The 20,145-nt window shown below is 39.6% G+C and overlaps 1 protein-coding gene across 6 annotated transcripts in view; it reads left to right on the top strand.

Annotated features, from left to right (window-relative positions):
* Positions 1-20,145, top strand: part of tpp2 (tripeptidyl peptidase 2) — a 142,453-nt gene that overhangs the window by 91,241 nt on the left and 31,067 nt on the right. For 5 of the 6 annotated variants that reach the window (XR_010018677.1, XM_063053767.1, XM_063053771.1 and 2 more), the window contains 3 exons: positions 496-574; positions 1,527-1,565; positions 19,081-19,232. Coding sequence is in view for 5 of the 6 variants with exons in the window: in XM_063053767.1 (XP_062909837.1) it covers positions 496-574; positions 1,527-1,565; positions 19,081-19,232 (270 nt within the window). In the remaining variant the exon portion in view is untranslated. The remainder of the gene's footprint in view (positions 1-495; positions 575-1,526; positions 1,566-19,080; positions 19,233-20,145) is intronic. The other variant, XM_063053769.1, reaches the window with a different exon arrangement.

Here is a 20,145-nt window from a genome sequence, read left to right on the forward strand (position 1 = left end):
GGTTTGGAAAGGAAAGGGGAAGGTGCCAAAATAAGAACGTGGTGGGGAGGAGGGGAAGGAAGATAAGCTAGAAGCTGATAGGTGAAGCTAGGTGTGTCGGGGAGAGGGATTAATTAAGAAGCTGGGATGTGATAGGTGGAGAAGGCAAAGGACTGGAGAAGAAGGAATCTCATAGGAGAGGAGAGTGGACCATGGGAGAAAGGGAAGAAGGAGGCCACCAGGGGAAGGAGATAGGCAGGAGAGGAGAAGAGGCAAGTGGCCAGAGTGGGAATAGAAGAGGAGGGGAGGGGAGAAAGAAATTACCAGAAGTTAGAGAAATAAGTGTTCATGCCATCAGGTTGGAGGCTAACTAGACAGAACATGAAATGTTGTTCCTCCAACCTGAGAGTGGCCTCATCGTGGCTCATCATTGGGGTATAATCTAGAATGACTGAAATGTGAAATGGTGTTATATTTTTCTGTTTGCTAACACAAATCATGCCTGATTATTTCCAGGATTCCTAAAGGAGCAGGACCTGGTTGTTTCCTCTCAGGAACTTTAACATTGGCAAAGAGTGAACTGGGAAAGAAAGCAGTGAGTATATAGCTCTTCCAAACTGCTTGGAATGGCCTTTCTTAGGTCTGCAGCACTTTTTAAAAATATGATTTTTTTTTCCAAAACTGCGTAATATAATATTTTAGACCCGGCTTCTCGAAGTCTTCTACATTCTGTTCTGCTGCTTACTGGTCTCTGCTTTGCATGCAGCTTGAAACAGTTAAACTCAAGGATTATTTGGTTTTAAGGATGCATTATTAGGAGATAATTTATTACATGTAGGTATAAAGTTGTGAATACAATGTTAAGATTTTTGAAAACTACAGTTTATTAGTCTGTGGTAACATATCTTGCCCTTTGTATAGAAGCAACTTACAAATGAAACACAATATATTAGCAGCATGTCTTAAGTAAAATGCCCTCAAAAGAATAAAGTTGCAGACTTGGCCTGCAGTTACCAGCAGTGAATGATGTGAGTAAAAAAAAAATTAGCTATAAATTATTTAAATAATTTAAAAAATGTCAAAATACAGAATAGTCAGCAAATGTGGTATATTAATGTCTGGAAAATATATATTTCAAGGAGAAATAGTTCTTGATTTTATCTTTTCATTTGCTTCTATACCTACATTTCTGTCCATTTTGTAATTTCATAGCCCAGTTGCATCCAGCATATATTCCGTACTACAGTTTATCAGATTTGAATTTCAACTGTGAATTATCTTAACCATCAAAATAAAAATATTTGACAATTCTGGTTGTGAGGCAACATAAAATGTCATTTTAATGAGAGATTTTGAAATTATTGTACTGATTGGTATACAGATAATTTGATCTGAAGTTAATTCAAACTGTTGGGAATTCTTATAGACTTGAAGTAGATTTTTCCTTTTCAGAAAAGTTTGGGAACTGAACCTCAGTAAGATTAGTGAGGGTGTCCAAATTGTGCAGTGTCTGCATGTTTTCTTACAATTGTTATTCTGACTCCCAGGGGCAGGCTGCATCAAAACGTCAAGGAAAGTTTAAAAAGGTACTGCATTGTCATATATCACTATGTTACTTAATGTGATTCTATTGATATTTTACATTCCGGATGAAGTTTCTGAGGTCGTTTAATGAGATTGGGATTACATTCACGCATACCAAATCTGTTTTTCACATTATTTCCCTGAGTGCAGACATATGAATAGTAGTAAAAATATCTCAGATTTTGCCATCAAGCTGTTGCCTTTATGGGGAAGTAAAACCTAATGTTTGGAAGATATTGCAAAACTAAATTAGGAATTTGTGTGGAATTACTGATTTGATCCAATAATTAATTAGAAATCAGCATTTCCTGAGAAAATAAAGTGAACACTTGTAACTTCACTCTTGTCAGAAGTGCTGGAAGCACACACGAGGCTCTTTGACTGGAAATGCTAACGCTGTTTTACTTCTAACAGATGCTGTCTGACCTGAGTGTTTCCAGCATTTTCTGTTTTTGTATCTGATTTCCAGCAGCTGCAGTTTCTTTATTTTCTTTAGCATAACATCCTATATGTATATATGTGTGTGTATGTATGTGTGTATATATATATTCCTGAATGTTGTTATTAATGGTGTTCTGCATGGTTCTGTAGCTGAGATCAATTGATCTTTCACAAAAGTGTGTGTTTCCTTTCTTAACTGAAAATGATATCATTGCCCACCAATTCTCAATGTTTAATTTTATCTACAGTTCATTTAATGATAAGACTCTACAAGTTATATTGTCAGCAGTGGTTTCAGGGATATAGGGTTCTGCAACTTTCTGGCACTCTTGACATGTTGACTGCTTGAAAGTGTTCTGATAACAAACCGGATTGGCTTTGTAATTTAAAAAAAAGTCATTTTGGATTGCATGATGTTTGTAAACACGGTCTCTTTAAAGGTTTACTTAAAATATACTAAGTTACATATTGTGGAATTCAAAAATTTGTTCATGTAGGATGGAAATACTGATTTACATCAACCACTTTTTCCAGATATAGTTTTTTTTTAACCACTATTGTACTTCTTACATCCGTTCCACTGTGATACTCCACGAAGTCTGAAAGTGTTTGTACAAAGTCTGCTTTTTATTTGGAGCAGATGACATGTTTCTTCAAAATGTTTCACTTAATTGTTAATTTATTTTTTAATTCCGATTCCCAAGCAGTTCATTTTTGGAATAGAATGTGACTTTTTTATTCTATATATAAAAATTAGTATTTAAAATGGGAGTCTTTGCTGATATTATAATTTTCATTTGCAATACAAATCAGATATTAGCATCTTGATCCTATATTGGCACTAAGAAAGGACATAACTCCTTCGCTGTGGATTAAGGGTATGCCTTAATCTACAGTTTGAAATGTATAATTAGACAAAGTTAGAATTTTAAAAAGCTATTGCTATTGCCTACTGTACTGAAGTTATTTTACTTAGCTTCTCGATGCTTGCTCAGTAATAAGACTATAGGGCATAGGAGCAGATTCAGGCCATTCAAGCAAGTTAGTCTGCTCCATCATTTCATCAGGGCTCATTTATTAACCCACTCAACCTATTCTCCTGCCTTCTCCCCATAACCTTTGACACCCTTACTAATCAGAACAAACTAGTAATGATATCATATAGTGTGCTATTAATTCAGAAATTAATTGCACATAAGACCATACAACCCCAAAATAAATTATTAGCATGTTCTAACCTCTGTTATATTAACAACGCAAATGCATCTTTGTGCTAGAAGTCATCTTATTCTTCAGCTCTCCTTGAGATTAAAAATGATTTACTTCTCTTCTGGTTCTGGGAATTCCCAGATTGCTAACCAGGCCGGTGTGGGAACTGTAGACTCTTCCATGGGTGGTGGCTCACTGGGTGAGTGGACTGATAGTTTGAAGTGGTCTGTTCCTTTCTGCACGCTTCTGATATCATAAGATACAGGTGCAGAATTGGGCCATTGAGTCTTCTCCGCCATATTTCATCATGGCTGATCCATTATTCCTCTCAGCCCCAGTCTCCTGACCTGTCCCCATAATTCATGCCTTGACCAGTCAAGAATATATCAACCTCTGCCTTAAATATTTGTGAAAACTTGGCTTCCACAGCTGCCAAGAATTCCACAGATTCACCACTCTCTGACTAAAGAAATTCGTCCTCATCTCCTTTCTAAAAGGACGCCCCTCTATTCTGAGGCTGTGTCTTCTGGTCTTCGACTCTCCCACCGTAGGAAACATCCTCTCCACATCTACACTATCAAGACCTTTCGCCATTCAATAGATTCCAATTAGGTCACCCTCGTTCTTCTGAATTCCAGTGAATACAGGCCCAGAGCCATCAAACACTCTTCATATGACAAGCCATTACATACTGGAATCATTTTTGTGAACCACCTTTGAACTTTTTCCAGTATCAGCATATCCTTTCTAAGATAAGGGGCCTAAAGTCAGGTCTCACCAGTGCTTGATAAAGCCTCAACATTACATCCTTGCTTTTATATTCTAGTCCTATTGAAATGAATACTAACATTACGTTTACTTTCCTCACCATAGACTTAACCTGCAAATTAACCTTTAGGGAATCCTGCACACTAGGACTCCTGTGACTTTTGCACCTCAGAGTTTTGAACTTTCTCTCCATTTTGAAAATAGTCTACCCTGTTATTTCTTCTACAAAGTGCATGACCGTACACTTCCTGACACTGGATTCATGCTAGATTCTTTACTATAACACCATGGGCTCTTAACTTGTTAAGCAGCCTTATGTGTGGCACCTTGTCAAAGGCCTTCTGAAAATCCAAGTACACAACATCAACTGATTCTCCTTCATCTACCCTGCTTGTTATTCTTTCAAAGAATTCCAACAGAGTTGTCAGGCAAGATTTTCCCTTGAGGAAACCATGCTCACTACGGTCTATTTTATCATGTGCCTCCAAGTACCTCAACTGCATCCTTAACAAGCCTTTCCAACATCTTCCCAACCAATGAGGTCAAATTAACTGGCCTATAATTTTGTTTCTTCTCCCTCTTCTTCTTGAAGAGTGAAGTGACATTTGCAATTTTTTACTCTTCCAGAACCATTCCAGAATCTAGTGATTCTTGAAAGATCATTACTAATATAGCCTCCACAATCTCTTTAGCCAACTTTTTCGGAACCCTGGGGTGTACACAATCTGGTTCTGGTGATTTATCTACCTTTGAACTTTTCAGTTTCCCAAGAACTTTCTCCCTAGTAATGGCAACTTCACACTCTTCTGACCCCTGACACACTAGAACTTCCACCATGCTGCTGGTGAAGATGGATGCAAAATACTTATTCAGTTCATCTGCTATTTCCTTGTCCCCCCATTACTACTTCTCCAGCATAGTTTTCCAGTGGTCCAATATCCACACTTGCCTCTCTTTTACACTTTATGTATCTGAAGGAACTTTAAAAAAAATATTATAGGCTAGCTTACTTTCGTATTCCATCCTTTCCTTAATGACTTCTTTAGTTGCCTTCTGTTGGTACTTAAATGCTTTCCAATCCTCTAAACCACTAATTTTTGCTCTAGTAAATGCCCTCATTTTGGCTTTTACGTGGCTTTGAATTTTCTTGTTGGCCACAGTTGTGTCATCTTGCCTTAAGAATATTTTTTCCTCTTCGGAATGTTTTAAGTACCGTGCCTTCCAAATTGCTTCCAGAAATTTCAGTCATTGCTGCTCTGGCGCCTTCCATGCCAGTGTTCTTTTCTAATCAATTTTGGCCAATTCCTCTCTCATGCCTCTGTAATTCCCTTTACTCCGCTGTAATACTGATACATCTGACCTTAGCTTCTATTTCTTAAATTTCAGGATGAATTCCATCATATTATGATCATTTTCTCCTAAGGGTTCTTTTACCTTTAGCTGGCTAATCAATTCTGGTTCATTGCACAACATCCAATCCAGAATAGCCAGTCCCATAGTGGGCTCAACCATGAGCTGCTCTAAAAACACATCTTGTAGGCATTCTAGAATTCCCCCTCTTGGGATCCAGCACCAATCTGATTTTTCCCAGTCTACCTGCATATTGAAGTCACCTATGAATATTGTAACATTGCCCTTTTGGCATGCATTTTCTATCTCCCGTTGTAATCTGTAGGCCATGTCCTTACTACTGTTTGGGGGTCTGTATACAACTCCCAGCAGGGTTTTTCACCCTTCCATTCCTTGGCTCTACTCACAACAATTCAACACCTTCTGACCCTGTGTCACCTCTTTCCAATGCTTTGATTTCTTTTTTTTACCAACTGAACCATGCCACCCCCTCTGCCTACCTGCCTGTCCTTTCGATACAATGTGTACCCTTGGACATTAAGCTTCCAGTTATATTCTTCTAACTTATTCCATATACTGCACACATTGATATATAACACCTTCAGTCCTGTATTCACCCTTTTTGATTTTGTCTGCCTTTTACATTGCAACTCATCCTGTTGACTGCAATTTTACCCTATCATCAGTGTCTAGGACTCTCACTATAAATTACCTTTGTTTGTAAACCATCTACCTCCTCCTCAGCTCTTTCACTCCGGTTCCCATCTCCCTGCCAAATTAGTTTAAATCCTCCTGAAAAACTCTTAACAAACCTGCCTGAAAGGATATTGGACCTTCCAGTTTAAGTGTAAGGTTGTACAGGTTCTACCTTCCTCAGAAGAATCCCGGTGATCCATTAATCTGAACCTCTGCACCAGCTCCTCAGCGATGCATTCACCTGCCAAATCATCCTATTCTTACACTCACTGGCACATAGCACAAGGAGCAGTCCAGAGATTACTACCCTGGTGGTCCTGTTTTTTTTCAGCTTTCTACCTAGCTCCCTAAAACTCCTCACCTTGCCTATGTATATCAATGGTGCCAATATGCACGATTACTGCTCACGCTCGCCCTTGAAAATGCCATGGACCCAGTCTGAGACATTCCTGACCGTGGCACCAGGGAGACAGTATAACAGCCAGGTGTCTCTATCACACCCACAGAACCTAGCCTCTTTTCTTCTGACTATGGAATCCCCTATCAATAGTGCAGCCCTCTTCACCTCTCTGCTCTTCTGAGCCATAGCACCAGACTCAGTGCCAGAGATCCCCTCATTAGTATCCAAATTGTGTACTTATTATTGAGGGGAATGGCCACAGGTGTACTCTGCACTGGCTGTGCATTTCCCTTCCTCCTTCTGACAGTCAGCCAGTTACTTGTCTCCTGCACCTAGGGGTGACGACTTCGCTGTAGGTCCTATCTGTCGCTGCCCCATTCTCAAATATGAGACGAAGGTTATCAAGCTGCAGCTCCAGGTCCTTAATATGTTGTCTCAGAAACTGCAGCTTAGTGCACCTGGTTTATTTGGGATACTGGACATCTCCCAGGCTTGTCATATCCCACACAGTAAAAACACTGCCACTGGGGACTCTCACTGTACTACTGTGCCCGAACAGATGAAGAATGAAGAAATAAAAACACAGAAACTTGCCAGATACTTTATCTTGCCTAAGCCTGATGAGTCAAAGCCATTCTAAAGACTGGCACACTCAAAAGAATGTCCACTCTGCTGGCACTTGCATTATTTTTATTCGCCTTTTCTTATGAATCCGTCTCTGTTGATTGAGTTGGACAGCGACCAGAGATACTGCCGCAAAGCTCTGCCTTTTAAATCTTGATCACGGACCTAATTGAAAAGGTCACTCTTTTTACGCACTCCTTCTCTGGTGATGGGTCGCTGCTCACCTCATGGCCATGAGGATCTCAACCCTCCTGTACTTTGGGTGGTCATGGGCTAAGGATTACCAAGAGGCAGCGAGGTGTTGCATTTTTTTGCAAGAAAGTTTTGAGCACATCCTTTAATCTTTTTATCTGTTTGCCAGTGACACACATCAAAACAGTGTGACGTTTCCTTGTAGGTGTTTGGTATCAAGCTACTAAAAGGAGTATGTGTGATTTGACCTGTCCATTGTTGTAGTCACTGAGTATAGTAACTCGGGCCTGAATGTTGCAGTGGCTTATTTAACCTTCTGGTGAATCTGAAGGAGAGCTTGTTTGTATTTTTCCAGTGCTTTGAGATGCCTGCTATAGTTATTCCTGGTCTCCGAAGCAAACAGGACGGCATGTACTGCTGCGCAGTACCCATGGGTTTTGTGCCTCTCTAAGGTGTTGACTTTCAAATACCTTTTACCTCAATTGACTGAAGGTTGTGTTGATGCATTGAAGTCTTCGGTGAATTTCATCATTGATGTCTGACTCCCTAGATATCGAAGTGGTGGATGTTTTCCAGAGACTTGCCATGAACCTCTAGTATAGTACAGCAGGGGCTCTCGTGTAGTACAGTAGAGGTTCTTTGTCGTATGGATGTTGTGTTGCAGATCCTTCCTCTCTTGCGTTTCAGTGCAAGTGTCAGTGATAGCTTGGGCATGGAGTTTCTAAAGATGCTGGAAACACACAAAATGCTGAAGTAACTCAGCAAGTCAGACAGCATCTGTGGAGGAAAACAAACTGCTGACATTTTGGGCCAAGACTTTCATCTGGACTGGAAAGGAAGAAGGCAAAAGCCAGGCTAAAAAAGTGGGGGAAGGGGATTACCAGCTGGCAGGTGATAAGTGAAACTAGATGAGGGGAAAGCTGGTGGTCTGGGTGGGGGATGAAGTAAGAAATTGGGAGGTGATAGGTAGAAGATGTAAAGAGCTGAAAGGGATCAGAAGCGGTGATGGACAGGTGAGGCGAAAGGAGGCTTAGAGGGTAACCGAAGTGGGAATGGGAAAAGAGAGTGAAGGGGGAGGGTGTAGTAATTACTGAAAGTTAAAATAGTAAACGTTCATGCCATCAGGTTGGAGGCTACCCAGACAGATAATGAGATGTTGCTCCACCAGCTTGAGTTTGGCCTCATCATTGCAGTAGAAGATGATTATTTGGGGCCCTGAATGGTGGTGAGAGAGGAAGGGTAGAGGTAAGTGTAGCCCTTGTCATGCTTGCAGGGATAAGTCAGTGGGGAGGGACAAGTGGACAAGAGAGTCATAGAGAGCATTCCCTCTGGAAAGCAGAGGGTGCAGTAGGGAAAGATGTGTAAAGATAGGATCTTATTGGAGATGGTGGAAGTTACGGAGAATGATGTGTCAGATGTGGAGTCTCATGAGATAAGGACAAGGAGAAACCTATCCCTGTCATTGCAGTGGGAGGGTGGGGCGAGGGCAAATGAGCATGAAATGGAGAAGACGCAGGTGAGGGCAGCGTCAATGGTGGTGGAAGGAAAAACCCATTCTTTGAGAAAGAGAATTTCTCAGATATTCTAGAATAGAAAGCAGATAGATGCAGAGAATAGATGCAGAAAGCTGAGAGTAGATGCAGTGGAAATGGAGAAACTGAGACAAGGGTATAGCTTTTTTATAGGTTACAGGGTGGGAAAAGGTATTGTCAAGATAGCTGTGAGAGTCTGTAGGTTTATAAAAATATATTAGGAGATGGTCTCTCCAGAGACAGAGGAAGAGGGATCAAGAAAGGGGAGAGAGGTGTTAGAGATGGACCCAAGTAAATTTGAGTGCAGGATGGAAGTTGGAGGCAAAGTTGATTAAATTGACGGGCTCATCATGGGTGTAGGAAGCAGCACCAATGCAGTTGTCAATAGGGTTGTGTTGGGTTACCAGTGAAGGCTTGGAACTTAGACTGTACCACGTAGTCAATAAAAATACATAGCAGAGGCCCATGTGGATACACCTTTGATTTAGAGAAAGTGGGAGGGTGCGAAATTGTTGAGGATGAGAACCAGTTCCGCCAGATGGAGGAGGAAGGTGGTGGAGGGGAATTGGTTAGGTTTGTTGTCCAGAAAGAAGTGGAGAGCTTTAAGGTTTTCTGATGGGGGATGGAGGTGTATAGAGACTGGCACGTCAATAGTGAAAATAAGATGAGAGCACGTGAAGTGTCGCTGATGTAGGTAAGGAAGGACTGAACCAAGGGGTACAAAACTGAGTTGAGGTATGTGGACACAAGTTCAGTAGGCAGGAGCAGGCAGAACCAGTTAGGTTTGTGGATCTTGGGTAGGATATAAACATAAGTAGATGCAGGGACCCCTTCTCTTCTTAACTGTTTATCAGCTCCCTCTGGTTCCTTTCCTCTTTCCCTTTCGTCCATGTTCCACTATCCCCTCCTTGGATTCCTTCAGCTCCTTACCTCTTTTATCTATCAACTGCCAGCGTGTACTCTTTCCCTCCCCCCCACGCCCCCCAAACTTCTTATTCAGGCATCTGCCCTCTTTCCAGTCCTGATGAAGGGTCTCAGCTCAAAATCATTAACTGTTTATTCCTCTCCACAGATGCTGCCTGATTTGCTGAGTTCTGCAAAATTTTGCGTGATGATAGTTTTAAGCTTGACCTTACTGAGCCTCCACAAACATAAACATCATCTTTTACCTCAAACCAGCTTGCTGGGATTTAGGTAACCTTGGTTCTGAAGGGTTTCAGCCTGAAAGGTTAACTGCCCTAGGTCTAATTGGATGATGTAGGCTGTTTGGGCCAGAAGGGCCTGCTGCTGTTTTGTATCTCTTAAGTTTTTGTTTAAAAAGTACGACATTGCGCACAGAGAGGTCCCACTGTGCAGAAGGGATGATGAGGCAAAATCACAAGAAACAGTTGTTGGCTGAAGGTGAAATGTAAATAGAGAAGAACTTGAACAATTGCATTTTTTAAATAATGTAATTTACAGCATAAAAGGAGTAAGGTTAAATTTGTGAAGTTAAGCACAAATTAGGTGAAATATTTTGCACTTGGAATTTTTGAGGTTGTGGAATGCAGTCACATCATTGATTGAAGCAGAAGACAGGTCAACATTTTAGACTTAAATATACAAACCCCATTTCCAGAAAAGTTGGGATATTTTCCAAAATGCAATAAAAACAAGAATCTGTGATATGTTAATTCACGTGAACCTTTATTTAACTGACAAAAGTACAAAGAAAAGACTTTCAATGGTTTTACTGACCAACTTAATTGTATTTTGTAAACATACACAAATTTAGAATTTGATGGCTGCAACACACTCAACAAAAGTTGGGACAGAGTTAAAATAAGATTGAAAAGTGCACAGAATATTCAAGTAACACCGGTTTGGAAGACTCCACATTAAGCAGGCTAATTGGTAGCAGGTGAGGTATCATGACTGGGTATAAAAGTGGCGTCCATCAAAGGCTCAGTCTTTGCAAGCAAGGATGGGTCGTGGCTCACCCCTTTGTGCCAAAATTCATGAGAGAATTGTTAGTCAGTTCAAAAGGAACATTTCTCAACGCAACATTGCAGAGAATTTAGGTCTTTCAACACCTACAGTACATAATATTGTGAAAAGATTCAGAGAATTCAGAGACATCACAGTGCGTAAAGGGCAAGGTCGGAAACCACTGTTGAATGCGCGTAATCTTCGAGCCCTCAGGCGGCACTGCCTAAGAAACCGTCATGCTATTGTGACAATTATAGCCACCTGGGCTCGGGAGTACTTCGGAGAACCATTGTCACTCAACACAGTCCGTCGCTGCGTCCAGAAATGCAACTTGAAACTGTATTACGCAAGGAGGAAGCTATACATCAACTCTATGCAGAAACGCCAGCGAGTTCTCTAGGCCCGAGCTCATCTAAGGTGGACCGAAAGACTGTGAAACCGTGTGCTGTGGTCAAATGAGTGTACATTTCAGATAGTTTTTGGAAAAAACGGGCGTCGAGTTCTCCGTGCCAAAGATGAAAATGACCATCCAGATTGATATCAATGAAAGGTGCAAAAGCCAGCATCCGTGATGGTATGGGGGTGCATCAGTGCCCATGGCATGGCTGAGTTGCATGTATGTGAAGGTACCATTGACTCTGAGGCGTATATTAGGATTTTAGAGAGACATATTTTGCCATCAAGGCGACGTCTCTTCCCGGGATCCATGCTTATTTCAACAGGACAATGCCAGACCACATTCTGCACGGGCTACAACAGCATGGCTTTGTAGACACAGAGTGTGTGTGCTTGATTGGCCTGCTGCCAGTCCAGGTCTGTCTCCTACTGAAAATGTATGGTGCATCGTGAAGAGGAGAATCACAGACAACAGAGACCACGGACTGTTGAGCAGCTGAAGTCTTATATCAAGCAAGAATGGACAAAATTTCCAATTGCAAATCTACTACAGTTAGTATCCTCAGTTCCAAAACGATTAAAAAGTGTTATTAAAAGGAAAGGTGATGTAACACAATGGTAAACATGCTTCTGTCCCAACTTTTGTTGAGTGTGTTGCAGCCATCAAATTCTAAATTTGTGTATGTTTACAAAATACAATTAAGTTGGTCAGTAAAACTATTGAAAATCTTTGCTTTGTACTTTTGTCAGATAAATAAAGGTTCACGTGAATTAACATATCACAGATTTTTGTTTTTATTGCATTTTGGAAAATATCCCAACTTTTCTGGAAATAGGGTTTGTACTTTATACTTTATTGTTGCCAAACAATTGATACTAGAACGTACAATCATCACAGTGATATTTGATTCTGCGCTTCCCGCTCCCTGGATTACAAATATTAAATATTAAAAATAGTAAAAATTAGTAAATATTAAAAATTTAAATTATGAATCATAAATAGAAAAATGGAAAGTAAGGTAGTGCAAAAAAGCCCAGAGGTAGGTCCGGATATTTGGAGGGTATGTAAATAGATAAATAATTGATTGAAGATAAATAGAAGGGTGAAGGATACGTGGGATTAGAATTTATGTTTATCTATTAGAAAAACACCATCAGTTAGACGGACCAAATATCTTGCTTCGTTGTATTTTTGTTTAATCTGGAATGTATTTACTTTATTAAAGCATGGCATTTCATAAATTTGTTATTTAGTACTTTAATGAAACAGGCTTCTGGTTGCATGAATAACATCTAGTTATCTCCTCTCTTCCTCTTGTTGCTAGGGCGTGCAGGTAGTGACATGTCATGTTTTTGTTTTGTCTTGTCTTGGTTTTGTCTTGTCTTGGTATTGTCTTTTTATTTGACCCCTCCTACCTTCCTGTGTTCTTGCCGTATATCAGCTCCCACTTCTAAGTATGTCCATCATCACCTTGGACAGCTTATGGTCTGAAATGGCCACCTGGAAGTTCACAGATATGAATATTGACCCAACAATTGTTACTACAGACAGATTATAGGTTGAGTGCTAAATGAATCAGATAATGTAGGAGACATTAATAGCAGAAAAAGTTCCCTGGAGAAGGCTTTTTCAAGTAGGAGTAGAAGTAACTGGTTGTGCTAAATCAGGACATGGAATCATGATTCACGTAAAATCTGGCCAGAACAAAAATTCCTAACCAAGTTGTAAAAACATTCAGGAACAGAGGGATTTTGTTGTACAAGTCCAATGATCCCAGGGTAACACCATAGGTAGATAAGGTGATGATGAAGGAATACGTGATACCACCTCTTATTAAACCTGGTGAGACGGAGCTGTGTACATTCTTGGTTGCCACACTATGCGAATGACATGATTGCTCTAGAATGGTTGGAAAGGTGATTCACCAGAGTAGACCATTTAAATTATGAAGTGAGATTGGATAGGCTGGGTTTGTTTTGATCGCGTGGGAGCCAGATGAGGGATGTTACACAATTATAAGGAGCCTGGTCTGTACAGATGGTAGAAAACTTCTACCCAAAGCCGAGGTACCTAAAATTAGACTAGATAGAGTGAGGGGTCCTGAGGCAATTTCTTTTCACTAAAAGGCTGGTAGAATCTGGAATATATTGCATGAGTGGAGGCAGGTGCTCATACAACATCTTAAAATGTATTAAGCCATACATGTAACTGTTGAAGATTATGGACCTGTGCTGTTAATGCCATATTAGTTTAGTAATGATTACAAATGCATAATGGGCTAAAAGGCCTGTTTCTTGTGCTGTATGACTCTGTAACTACACCATGAAATCTTCAGGCACATTTATAAATTCCTAGTAATAATCATTTGAGAAATATGTGTAATCCATGCCACTGTACAGATGATGTGCACTAGTGCTGTCAAATTTTCATGTAGATATACAGATTCACATTTTCTTAAAACTCCTTTTTTGAAATTTGACATTATTAAACGTTCTTATTTATGGAACTTATATAGTTACTAACAGACGCCAAGGCACCACTGTAACATTAAGTTGATGTTAAAATGTACTTGGCTGGATTAGGCAGTGCCAGATAGCAAGCTTTTTAGGAAAGTAAAATGGATTGTTGGGGCGTTAAGCACATATTGGTCTGGAATTCACAGTCAGCAACTGGTTGACACAAGTGCTCATTTAATGAAAATTTACAATATTACAGGGAAAAAAAGGATCCAATCTGGAGTCTGTGGCAAGTTCGTTGGCTGGGGCTCTGCTCTGGTGATAGTGAATTTGGAAACAGATGGAATAATTATGCAGTGATTACACATTTTCCTAGAAAAATTGGTAATTGGAATCAGAATAAGGTTTAACATCACTGATCTACACTCAGTGCCCATTTTATGAGGCACACCTGTACACCTGCTAATTAATGCAAATATCTAATCAGCCAATTATGTAGCAGCAACTCAGTGCATAAAAGCACGTAGACATGCTCAAGATGTTCCGTTGTTGTTCACACCAATCATCGGAATGGGAAAGAAATGTGATCTAAGGGACTTTGACCACGGAATGAATGTTGGTTTCAGACGTGGTGGTTTGAGTATCACAGAAACTGCTAATCTCTTGTGATTTTCATGCACTACAGTCCCTAGAGTTTACAGAGAATGGTGCGAGGGGAGAAAAGTCCAGTGAGTGGCAGTGCCATGGGTGAAAATGCCTTGTTGATGAGCGAGGTTAGAAGAGAATGGCCAGACTGGATCAACCTGACAGGAAGGCGACAGTAACTCAGATAATCACGCATTACAACAGTGGTGTGCAAAAGAGCATCTGTGAACACACAACCCGTCAAGCCTTGAAGTGGATGGGTCCCAGCAGCGGAAGACCATGGACGTACACTCAGTGGCCACTTTATGAGGCACAGGACGTACCTAATATAATGGCCACTGAGTGAATGTTGTGAAACCTGTTGTTTTCTGGCAGCAGTACAGTACAAGCCATAAAGTTACTACTCGGTTACAGAGCATAAATAAGTAAATACATAGCGTAACGAGGAACAGTGAGTTAGTGTCATGGACTATTCCGAAATCTGTTGGCGGAGGGGAAGAAACTCTCCTAAAAACATTGAGTGCGGATCTTTAGACTCCCATAGCTCCTTTCCAATGGTAGTAATGAAAATAGAATTAGAATCAGAATAAGGTTTATTATCACTATACACTCAGTGACTACTTTATTAGGTATACTTGGTCATTGGTGAGGATCCTTCATGATGGATGCCAGCTTCCTGAGCACTACCTTTTGAGGATGTCCTTCATAATGGAGAAGCTTGTGCCCATGATGGAGCTGGCTGACTCTGCACCTTTTTTCAGTCCTGTGCATTATTGCAGCCTCTATACCAGGCAGTGATGTAACCAGTCAGAATGCTCTCCACTGTGCATCTATTGGAAAATTGCTAGAGTCTTTGGTGACATACCAAATCTCCTCCAACTCCGAATGCAGTATAGCCATTGGGGTGCCTTCTTTGTAATTACATCAGGATAGATCATCTGAGAGATTTGTGCCTAGGAACTTGAAGCTACTTGCCTTTTCTACTGCTAAGTCCTCATTCAGCACTGATTAACATGCTGAGCCAGATTAAATTGGAAAGCAACCTGGTGTTCAGCTCACTCTTCCATTTCAGCCAAGATCCCCCACCTGAGATCATCCTGTCTGCCCATGCTTGACCCATCTTCCTCTCTTCTCACTCTTACCATCAGGTGGGAGATGCAGGAGTCCAGGTTCGGGAGCAGTTGTTACCCTGCAACCATTGGGCTTTTGCACCAACTTCACTTCCTCAGTGCTGAACTGATTCCGCAGCTGTGGCCTCCTTTTCGGGGACTTTGCAGCTCATGTTCTATGTGTTATTTGTTTACTTTCTATTATTTGCACCATTTGTTCTTTTTACGGACATCAGACACTTGTCTGTCTTTGTCACTTGTGGTTTGTCCTGGATTCTATTGTGTTTCTTTGTTTTGTTGGTGCTTGAAAGAAGTTGAATCTCGTGGTTGTATATGGTAAATATATTTTGATAATAAATTTGCTCTGAACTTTGAAGTGGTGCAAGAGCCAGTGAGATTTTGTCCACTGTAAACCTGTTATGGCAGTAGGCAAATTGCAGTGGATTCAGGTTCTCTCTCAGGCAAGAAATCCTTCTTTCAACATCAAACAAGAGAAAATCTGCAGATGCTGGAAATCCAAGCAACACACACAAAATGCTGGAGGAACTCAGCAGGCCAGGCAGCATCTATGGAAAAGAGTACAGTTGATGTTTCAGGCAGCGGCACTTCAGCAGTCCTGATGAAGGGTCCTGGCCCAAACCGTTGACTGTACTCTTTTCCATAGATGTTGCCTGTCCTGCTGAGTTCCCCCAGCAGTTTGTGTGCGTTGCTCCTTTCAACATAATGGCTTTAACCTTACTTCGTATGTTAAAACAATTCTCCTATACTTTTAGACAAATTTATATTCTGTTCATTTCATAAAGAAACCATCTCTTTGCGCAGTTGGGCTTATTCTATTCTGTTCTTTGCATGCAGTTTGGCGATGAATCCTTTCAATATTGACCTTTTAAGCATGTGTACAGTCTCTATCAATTCATTTTGCAGCTTTTCAACTAACGACCAAATTTCTGTGCCCAAATGAAATTTTCATCCACAAGTCACAGACTTATTTTTGCATATTACAGCTTGAGTCTGTGCAGACTAGTTTAATTTGATATATTTATTATATTAACGTTGTGAGACAAAATTCGGGGTTCTCAACCTGACGTCCATGAGCCTGTCAGTTAATGGCAAGAATCCATGACATAAAAAAGATTGGGAACTCCTGGTATTTATTGTTCCAGGTAAAAATCTTATTTCATCTACTTTTCAACACTAAAGTAGTTTAAGGAACCTCAGATATTCAAGACAGAAATAATTCAGTTTGAGCCAGAACATTAAAATTGAACTTCACATGGAAGTTATGTTTGATGGGTGGTGATAGGGGGTTGAGTTACAGCAAAAGATATTGCAGTGATGTTGAAATTTAAGGTGGTGATTATCCTCAGGCACTTGGCAACAATGAAAAAGATCCACAATTAATGTCAGTCACTTGCTTTAAGTTGTTGCAAAGAATGAGCGACTAACAAAATCATCTAGTTTCTTATCAATACATTCTTTAGCACAGAAACAAATCTTCCATTGGAGATCAATGCATCTGGTTATTGATTGGTTGAGACTTAGTTTAAAGATGAATGGTGGATCTTGATTATAGGTATTGAGTTCATTAATTCTCCTCTATTTATTTTATGGATTATTCATAGGGTTTTTCTTATGTCTAGTTTAAATTTTTTTAGTATTACTAGTCCAGAAATGGTGTTTAATGTACTAATTAGCACTTGAGATATTGTCTAATTGTATTGTAGAATGTTAAAACGCAAAAGGCGTCCATTGTCTGTCATGGCTGTGCCACCTATTCAGATTATCCATATTTACACTTGTGCTCTTGGTCTGTTACTCATTGCCGTCAATTTCTTTACAAAATTATAACAATGCATTTTCAGGTTTTTTTCAATACAGTCAGTATGGACAGTATATTGTGGCACTGAGACTCAAACCATATGTGAACAATTTGACACAAAGGGCCTTTTTCATCACTGGCCAACAAGCAAAGTCTTGCCACCTTGTCCCTTGTCCTATGTATGTGGTTACCTCAAGCTTTATATAGTCTGAGTACACAAATTTCAGAAGTTAAGGTTCGATCTGTACCTAGTGTTATGTAAGATAGCTGTACTCGTATGGCTGCTGTGTTGTACTACCTGTCCTTCAATGAACTCTTTATTTAGAAGAACACGTTGATGACAAAGCAGTTCAGCAGTTCTGCATAAAATGTCCAAAGCCCAGCAGACAAAGGAAATGGTATGTCCTCTTGGATGGTTCCTTGAGCAAGCTAACCAAGTTACTTGAAAGAATGATTCATTGCCAAAACTGTTAGACTCATTACTTTCAGTTATTTGAATTTGTTATTAAATCTGCTTCAGTCACCTTTTCAATCAGATGGGATTGCTGGCTACTTTTAACATTGACAGCTATTATAATTTACCAAAGCTGATGTGTTGGGATGATAGAAAACCATTACAAAGCTGCCTTTGGGATGGAACTTGACACAATGCTGCTAGTGATCTTTAAGGTTGTGTAGTGTCTGTTTGGTAGCTTTAGTATTAACTGAATCCAGTTTTTGTTACTTTGAAACAGAAATTTGAAGTTCTGTAAGAGTTTATAACTTTCCAAACAATAGTTATATGATGAGAATGTATTCCTGTGTTTTTATTTCTATTAAACTAAACAAAAGTAATTATTTTTATTTTAATTATTATTGTCAAGGAGGTGATACAGGAGCCTAAAGGCACACTCAACATTTCAGGAACAGGTTCTTGCCCTCTGCCATCAGATTTCTGATTGGATAATGAACCCATGAACACTACCCTTTTCCCTCTTTTTTTTTTTTTGCTTTGCTTTTTTAATATACTGTGTATACTTACTGTAATTTATAGTTTTTATTATTATGTATTACAATGTACTGCTGCTGCAAAACAACAAATTTCACTGTGTGCCAATGATATTAAACCTGACTCTAATTTTGATTCCTTTTCTAATAAGAAGAGAGGCACTCTCTCTTAATGATCATGTTTATTTGTGTAATACCTTCAATACCTACATCATTAAAAGCATCCCAATGTACTTCAGTTAATTACCTTTGTAATAACGCAAGGCCTCCTACTGTGGACTTTCTTGTTCTTCACTCCTGTCTTTCTATCTCTTCCTTTCAGTTATGGGCTTGAAATTCAATTGCCCTTAAAGCCATCACTACTATCGCAATTGCCATCATCCCTCCATTCTGGTGTCACGTTCTTAAGTCCTCTAAATACCATGGCTGATCTACCTTGGATTTCAGTTCCTCTTCTGTGCATAATCCCTATTGTTGTCCATCTCCCTATGCTCCAACAATTTATCTACCTCCACTTTGAATACTTCTAATACTGTAGATGCCACACCTCTCAAGGATAGAGAATTCCACAGATTTGCTACCCTCTCCAAGAAAAAAATTCTACATATCATGGTCTTAAATGTTCTCCCCATTACTTTGAAACTACCTTCCCTCATTTGGGTTGGAAAACTGCCATCAGAGAAATAAAGGGTTGTAGACGCGGAGGAAATAAGAATGTTTATGGATTTAAATATAATCTTAAATTTAGGTCATAACCCAGCAAAGAGACTCCACAAAGGAAAAGATGAATATGGCTACTTCGACTTTTCTTTAAACTGATCCCATCCTCAGTTTCTACTATTTTTCTTTGTGGTGTCTTATCTTGTTTACACTTTAAAAAATGGAAATTTTATTAACTTATCATTTGCTTTTTTTGTTTTGTAGGATATGGTGTCTGTGCAGTATCATCTTATACCATCTCCAAATAAACAGAAGAATGGAAGCAAGGATAAAGAAAAAGATGTAGACAAAGAGAAGGATGTGAAAGATGAGTTCACTGATGCTCTTAGAGACCTGAAGATACAGTGGATGGTCAAGTACGTGTTTGTTCCTCGGAAAGTGTGGGTAGATCAGTAAGAGCTATCTGGAAATTTGCCCATAAATTTTGATGTTGTGAGGCAGCGTCTGTAGAGAGAGTGAAACAGCTAACATTACAATGCTAGTCTGAAATTGTTGAATCCTGTCTCAGTCGCGGAGGCTACAATGTTTTTTTTGGAGCTGAGATGTTGTTCTTCAAACTTCTATTAGTCTTCATTAGAAGAGGGCAAAGACAGATCAGAGTGAAAATGGGATGGGGAATTGAAGTGACAGGCACCCATAAGATCTTTTGAAGTATAAGGAGTCACAGAGTTGGAAAAGTGAACCAGGGACTCTGTTAGGGGAAGACGGATCTGGAATCACATTAAAGGTGGAAATTAGGAAGATTAGTCAATTAAATGTGGAATATGTTTGGAATACTCAAAGGTAGCCTTTATTCAGAAAATTGGACTGGCAATTTAATTTTCCCAACGTGTCTCACATTTTTTTTGAAGCAGTTTTCCATTGGACTGGCTCCTCTATAATTGTGATCAGATCTTCAAGTACTAAACTGCAAATACTTTGGAGTTCTGTAGCTTGATTTTTATAGCAATTATTATTGAGTAGTCTAAGGAGAAAACAAACAAATTGTATATCTTATAAAATTTAAATTCAGTATTTTAAAATACCTGTGAAAGAATGGGTATTTTTTGATAGAAGTATCTATTTAGTACTGTAATGTTAGATGTGGTTGTCATTAGTTCATTTGTTTTTTTTTGTAATTTTTGTTATATTATTGAAATGGACAAAGCAATACATTTATGGCTCTTTGACTAAAGAAGAGAATTTAGAACTAATTTCAATGTTGAGACAACAGACACAAAGTAGACAAATATCACACATAGAAGATGTGTGATAATTTCCTGTCCAAAG

The sequence above is a fragment of the Mobula hypostoma genome, chromosome 7, assembly GCF_963921235.1.
Source record: "Mobula hypostoma chromosome 7, sMobHyp1.1, whole genome shotgun sequence".
NCBI classification, from domain to species: Eukaryota; Metazoa; Chordata; class Chondrichthyes; order Myliobatiformes; family Myliobatidae; genus Mobula; species Mobula hypostoma.